Source organism: Myotis davidii, unplaced genomic scaffold, assembly GCF_000327345.1.
Source record: "Myotis davidii unplaced genomic scaffold, ASM32734v1 scaffold1, whole genome shotgun sequence".
Classification (NCBI taxonomy): domain Eukaryota; kingdom Metazoa; phylum Chordata; class Mammalia; order Chiroptera; family Vespertilionidae; genus Myotis; species Myotis davidii.
Window position 1 is genome coordinate 9510966 of NW_006294681.1, and position 6875 is coordinate 9517840.

Below are 6875 nucleotides of genomic sequence, written 5' to 3' on the forward strand. Positions count from 1 at the left end.
TAGCGACGGTTGCTTTATAGTATGCATTGTAATTCTTTGTTGTGCTGTAAGTAGGTTGTGATATAGTTAAGTTAGTGTGGCTGGTCACCCAGCAGGGAGGTGAGTGCCCTGTGCCTGTGGACAGGAAGGCGGTTGAGGGCCCAGATTGCACTTTCAGGTTGGGCGATTGGGCAAGTATCTTATTTTGCTGGAGCTTCTGTTTGTTTATATTGTAAAAATGCAGTAACAGCAGAGCCTCCTGGCATTGTCCCGGAGGCCAAATGACAGCGCGGTTGTGAAGAGCCCTTTGTAAACTGTAGCATGTTCTAGGAAAGAAATAAAATAATAGTGGTATTATTCCTGAGCGTGTGAGAGGAATTTATACACTATCGGCCTGCCCACTGTTAACCTGGAAGTGCTAATTCCGGGAACTCCTAAGCAACAGAGCAGGAATCTTCTGCAGCGGAAACCCTTTTGGAAACGGGGGAAATCTACAGAATGGGGGAGAAATGGCAAATCAAACCTCCAGAGACGCTCCTTGAAAGATTGCGCGATGAAAAATTAACTTGGCGCTGTTGGGGGTGGGAATGTGGGCCGCTGCCCTGGATGCCCCGTCTTCAGCCCAGGGACACTTTCCTTCCCTAAAGCCATTTTTAGTCAAAGGTCATGTGTGAGTCTTGTCAAAGGCCAGCTTCCAATGGAATCATTGTCCCTCGGGACAGCGGCCCCCTGACTACATCTGCATTGGAAAAATCCCAAAAGCAAACGGCTCAGTGCAAACAAGATCAGCTGGGGCAGCCTTCCCGGGGCAGAGCTCACAGGTCCACGGCCGCAACAGAGGCCGCGTCCGCAGCTCCGAGTCCCCGACCAAACACCCAGACGCCCGCAGCATGACCCGCCGCGCCGATCGGGTACGGTAGGCGCCTTTCTCTTCCCGTCCTCCAGGGCTTGGGCTCCCGGGTCCGAGCTGTTGTCCTGTCAGCCCAGCAGCCTTGCAAAGGGCCCCTGGATTTTCAGGAGAGCGGTCCCCGTTGGACTGCGTTCCAGTGCACTCAGCTGGAACAGTTTCCAAGCGCGCAACGCGCAGAGCTTAACTCATTCCTTGTGTTTGTTGCCAGAGAGCGTTTGGGTTTGTAAATCGGTGTCTCATGTCTGCAAAACGAGCCGGTAGAACTTGCAGAGAGGGGCCGCGGACGGGTCCCCAAACCCCGGAGCCAGTGGGAGCTCGCGTGGGCACGTCGGTTGCATCCTGTGAACCCTGTCCTCCCGGGCCCCCCAGGCGCGTTGGGGTTATTACCTGTCGGACATGGGCTTTTGCAAGAAGGAGGGCGGAGGGGGGCGGGATGTTTAACGCCATCTGTCAGTAATGTTCCCTGGGATCCAAAGGCAATAGAATCATCCCGCAGATGGGGGGAGCCCCTTCAGCGCGCAGGGTCCCCTCGCGGGCTCCACAAAGCAAAGACGGGGATTCCCAGGCGCAAAGCCTCTGGGCCCTTTGTTACTTAACTATTTGAATAAGCCTTTCAAATCAACTGCTAATTTTGGGTAAGAGTTGAAGGAGCCTGGAGACTCAGCAGAGTAGGAGGGCTTTTGATCTGGACTTGGAGATCTCCCAGGGCAAACAGAGCAGGTGGGGAGAGTCGGAAGGGGCAATGGGCAGGGGCGGCGGGTCAAAGGCTTTCCGGGATGGCTGCCCTGCCTCGCTCAGTTTCACTTTAACAGGTTAAGCCCAGAGCCTGGTCTCGCTGATAAAGACAATGAGAACAAAAGCCTTTCTAAGGCTCAGCAGGACGAGAGGGAAGCAGGCTCCGGTATTTGTTTATGTGTTTATCACACACCCAGTTCCACAGAGGATAGGAGGTTTTCCACATTTCCATTCATTAGATGATTTTTGAGCTTCTGCTCCCCGTCTTCCTCCCGCCCCCATCAGCGGCCATCTCCTCCTCTTTCCCATCAAATTTCTTAGCAATGTCTATCTCCATGTCCTCACTACCCAGTTTCTCCACCCAGTTACCAGACATCTGCCTTCATTTCTGAAGACACACCTTGGTCAGGGCCAGCAAAGACCTCAATGCCTAAACCTTGATAGCTAAGCCTTGCCCTCCCGTCTTCTCCGTGTCATTTTGAACTGTTGGTTATTCCCTGTCTAGTTGTGTGTGTGTGTGTGTGTGTGTGTGTGTGTGTGTGTGTTTTTCCTTCTCTGTTCCGGATTCCTTGATACCATGCTTCTCTGGTTTCCCTCTGACCTTTTGAGTTACTGTTTAATGCCTTTAAAGGACTTCCCTTCATCAGTGTTGGTGTGTCTCACTATTCCTTGACTCTCCCCACTTTTCCACCTGCAGTCTCCCTGGATAATCTCATCCACTCCGTGGCTTTGGCCACGACAAACAATTCTATAGCCTATCCTACTTTTCTCCTCTTATACAGAACATCTTCACTTTGATGTCTCGTGGAGCACCTTAAAGTCACTATATTCAAAATGAAATTTGTCTTCTCCCAGGCTAGCTTTTCCTCTTCCATTGCCAGTTGTCCAAGCCAGACACCAGAAACATCCTAGGTCACTTCCTCTCTTTCACCCGTGACACCTTATCAGTCATCAAATCTTATCTATTCTTCCTGCGTAATGCAATTCATGCACATACCTATGTCTCCCTCCATCTCTCCTGCTACTGTTTTAAAGTCAGTACCACCCTAAATTCTATTCTGCTCATAACTTCCCATTAGCCCCATTTGGAGCCAGTGCTGTCCACTCCCAGACCCCCTCTCTTGTTGCTATATAGTGTCAAATGGTCTTTTGTGTCAAAAGATCATGTGGCTCTTTTTTGAACCATCTTCAGTGGGAAAATATATATATATATTTGAGAATAATGTTGGTGTATACAGGTTTTCCGAGACTTGCCTTTTACTTTCCTCTTCAATCTCATCGCTTTGTCATTCACTCTCTCTCCACATTTTAATGCACATGCTATGGACATAGTGTACAAGTTTAGGCATAATGAACTAGTTACTAAACACAACTGTCCTCCTTATCCTTCTCTTAGGTCTATGTCTAACTTTATATTTCCTTAAAGACTCAGCTAAGAGTCAACCTAGAACATCTGCTCCCTATCCTCTAGAATGGATATCCAACATGCTTCCAGAGCTTCCTTTATTCTATAAGAGCATTTACCATTCTTTATTGCAACTATCTACTTTTCTGTTCCTCACTGGTCTGTGAACTCAAGAGCAGGAATCAGCTCTTTTTGTCTTAGAATCCTTAGAACCTGGACTCAATTGGGATGTTCAATGAGGTCTTGTGAATTCTCGCACAATTCTTGTCAATGCCAGGCATTGAATAGGATGGCAATAATACAAAAGCATATCTGGAAATTATCATCTATAATACAGTGTGGTTAAGAAAAAAGAATGAAGATCAACCATGATTATCAGGAAAACTAACAATCTTCCACTAATTTAACAAAGGAAAAGTTTTTGAGATAATGCCCCAAGTCTCCGTGTTTACCAGGTCCCTGTCCAATTCACATCTCCTCTGATGGGTTTCTCCTATTGCTATCTGTACCTATCCTAACCTTGCTGAAAAGCTGCATGAAAGGCCTTTTGCAGTTTTGCTTTGACTTTGTGAAGGTAAAGTGATCCTTTTCAGGCTACAAACTGGCATGGGAGGAAGGTAGTAAAGGCTGAGAAAGGTGGCTTCTTTTTTTTTTTTTATAAAGATACATTTTTATTTTTATTTTTTAAATATCTATCCACTGAGCCAAACCAGTCAGGGCGAAAGATGGCTTCTAAGAGAGCCCTTTGGTAAGCTAAGAGACCCTGTCTGTCAAAGGTTGATGCTGGTATTTTTTGGATACCAGAGAAGATGTCCAGGGACCTTCAAAGTGACAAGCAGATGAAATTTCAAAGGGCTTCTAAGAATGATGGAGGCTTTGGGAGAGGATTTGAGAGATTAGAGATGAGAAAATTCAGTTTTGATTTTCTGTGCATCCTGAAACTATAGACAGAGAGGTGAGTGATAATTAAGTTCAATAGAGAGTTGTTTAAATTGCAAGTTGTTCTTGTTTGAAGCCACGATTCTTTTGGAGATTTGGATGTACATTAATTAATCTCAGGGGGAAAATGCATGATATATATACATGGTCCTTTCACAAACTTTCAGGGGGGTCATATAAGTCTACCCTTGGGCCCTCTGAGTTGTCATAAACCTCAGGTTAAGAATCTCTAAGCAGCCCTAGCTGGTTTGGCTCACTGGATAGAGCGTCGGCCTGGGGACTGAAGAGTCCCAGGTTCGATTCTGGTCAAGGGCATGTACCTTGATTGCAGGCACATCCCCAGTAGGGGGTGTGCAGGAGGCAGCTGATTAATGCTTCTCTCTCATCGATGTTTCTGATTCTCTATCCCTCTCCCTTCCTCTCTGTAAAATATCAATAAAATATATTAAAAAAAATAATCTCTAAGCCAGAGGTCCTCAGACTTTTTAAACAGGGGGCCAGTTCACTGTCCCTCAGACATTCCACACATGCGCACTGCGGGCCTGGGACATGTCGGCTGCTAAGCAGGACAGGCAGCGGTGGCAAAAACACCCAGCGGGTGGGATAAATGTTTTCAGCGGGCTGCATGTGGCCTGCAGGCTGTAGTTTGAAAACCCCTGCTCTAAGCAAAGGATTGGTCCAATAGATATTTGGGACAGTGATTACTAGGAGCCAGCATAAGTCCAATGATGTATATTCTCTCTTTTGAGAGGATCCTAATGGAATGTGTGGTATTGACCATGAACTTGGAGTCACAGGATCTGATTTCATGTCCCTGCTCTGGTATTTACTAGTACTGGTATTTCTCTGTGAATGATAGTTTTATTATCTATTAAAAAGGGATAACAGATATTGGGAATTTTAGCTAATATAAAGTATGTGAAAGCACCTGGAACATGGTTATACTCAACTCACATTAACCAATTTAAAACACTGATTACAGGAAGGGCCCAGATCTTGTGATATCTTTCTGAATTAGAAAGGTGTATGTGGGCTGAATTAATGGCTGCTTGAATGTATTCAATAAAGGAGAGATGACCAATAGATGGATATCTTTGGTGGTATGCTACTGGGCTCTGTTTTCATTCCTATTTTATTAAATATCATTGACATCCATGGAGGCATAATACACTGATCACATTTGCTCAGAGAAAAGACATAGGAATTAGGAGTTCAAAAGCTATCAATAAGTTGTAGTCTATTTTGAGTTTTTATTTTTGGAGGAGTGTGTATAGTGCATGGGTCCTAAAAGTCAATTGCAAATTATTGGGTATGTGTTTGTATGAGAGGGAGAGGGGGAGGCAGTGAAAGGTAGAGAGAAAGAGGAGGAGGAGGAGGAGGAGGGAGAGAGAGAGAGAGAGAGAGAGAGAATAGAAATTGGCTTACAGAGGCTGAGAAGTCCCAGAATCTGTCGTCTGCAAGCTGAAGAGCCAGAAAAACTGGTGGTATAATTCAGTTCAGTTCCAAAGAACTAGGGAGCTGGTGGTGTAAGTTCCAGTCTGAGTCCAAAGGACTGAGAACCAGGAGTGCCAATGTCCAAGGGCAGAGGAAGATGGATGTCCCAGCTCACGTGGAAGAGCAGATTCACCCTTCCTCTACCTTTTTGTTCCACTCAGACCCTTAGTGAACTGGATGATGCCCACCTGCACTTGTGAGGTCCATCTTCCTCACTCAACTGATTTAGCTGCTAAGCTTTTCCAGAATCACCCTCACAGACACACTCAGAAATGTTTACCGCATCCCTGAGCCCAATCCAATTGACACATCAAATTCACCATCACAGAGTCTTTACAGAGGTTATCAAAGTGAAGTGAGGTCATCAGGGTGGGCCCTAATCCAATATGACTCGTGTCCTTATAAAAAGGGGAAATTTGACAGACACACACATGGAGGAAAGATGAAGTGAAGAGACACAGGGAGAAGATGGCCCACTACCAGCCAAGAAGAGAAGCCTGGAACAGATCCTTCCCCCACAGCCCTCAGAGGAAGCCCATCCTGCCAAGCCTCAATTTTGGACTTTTAGCCTCCAGGACTGTGAGACAATAAATTTCTGTTTTGTAAGCTACACTGTTTGTGATATTTTGCTATGGCAGCCCTAGCAAATTAATACAGATTTTATGAGAACATAATCCCCTTAGCATGGTTTCTGCTGGTAACACAACATTATTTTGCTCTTCAATCACCAGAGATGTTACTGTTGTTGATGGAATGATAGATGACAGTGAATTGCTGTTTCTCAGCAAAGCATTTTCATATCCATTATCTCCGTTGACTCTGACCAAAGTGTAAGCGTTGGAGCTTTTTATATCTCTGTTTTAGGGACAGGTTCAGAGAGACTAAGGGACTTACTCAAGGTTGCACAGATGGGACGCGGTAGAGCTGACCTTCAAGCGTAGGCCTTTTGATACTAAATACTGTGCTATTTTAATGAGTTAAAACATGACACCTTTCACCTTCATGAACGTGTCACATACCCTCTTTCTTCTTTAAAGTTTACAAAGAATTGGTTTGCGGCATGCTGAATTCCTTTTTTTCTAAATCCTTTAAAAATGATTTTATCATTCTACTTGTTGGACAGTATCTATTGCCTGAAGACACCAACTCCATCCCCTTCTTCATTATTAAATATTTATTGGGAATTTAGGTGCCTGTGTTTATGTCCACAGAATATTTCTTCTCCACTCGGAAGCTCTGTTGACTGACAAAATGGGCTTTCTCGGTGCCAGTTTGATTACTGACACATCTATCTGCAAAACATTGGAGCTGTTGTACAGAATTGAATTTTTCCATCTTTAACATGGCTCCACTATTAATTCAACATAGTGACGTGAGGGGCACCTCACATTTTCCAGGGAGCCGCTTGACTTT

At 45.2% G+C, this 6875-nt stretch overlaps 1 protein-coding gene across 1 annotated transcript in view; it reads left to right on the forward strand.

Annotated features, from left to right (window-relative positions):
- Positions 1 to 628: 628 nt before the first annotated feature.
- The window catches only part of ENPP2 (ectonucleotide pyrophosphatase/phosphodiesterase 2), a 104797-nt gene continuing 98550 nt past the window's right edge, over positions 629 to 6875 (forward strand). The window contains exon 1 of the mRNA XM_006769096.2: positions 629 to 890. Coding sequence (XP_006769159.1) covers positions 870 to 890 — 21 coding nt within the window. The 5' untranslated portion in view covers positions 629 to 869. The remainder of the gene's footprint in view (positions 891 to 6875) is intronic.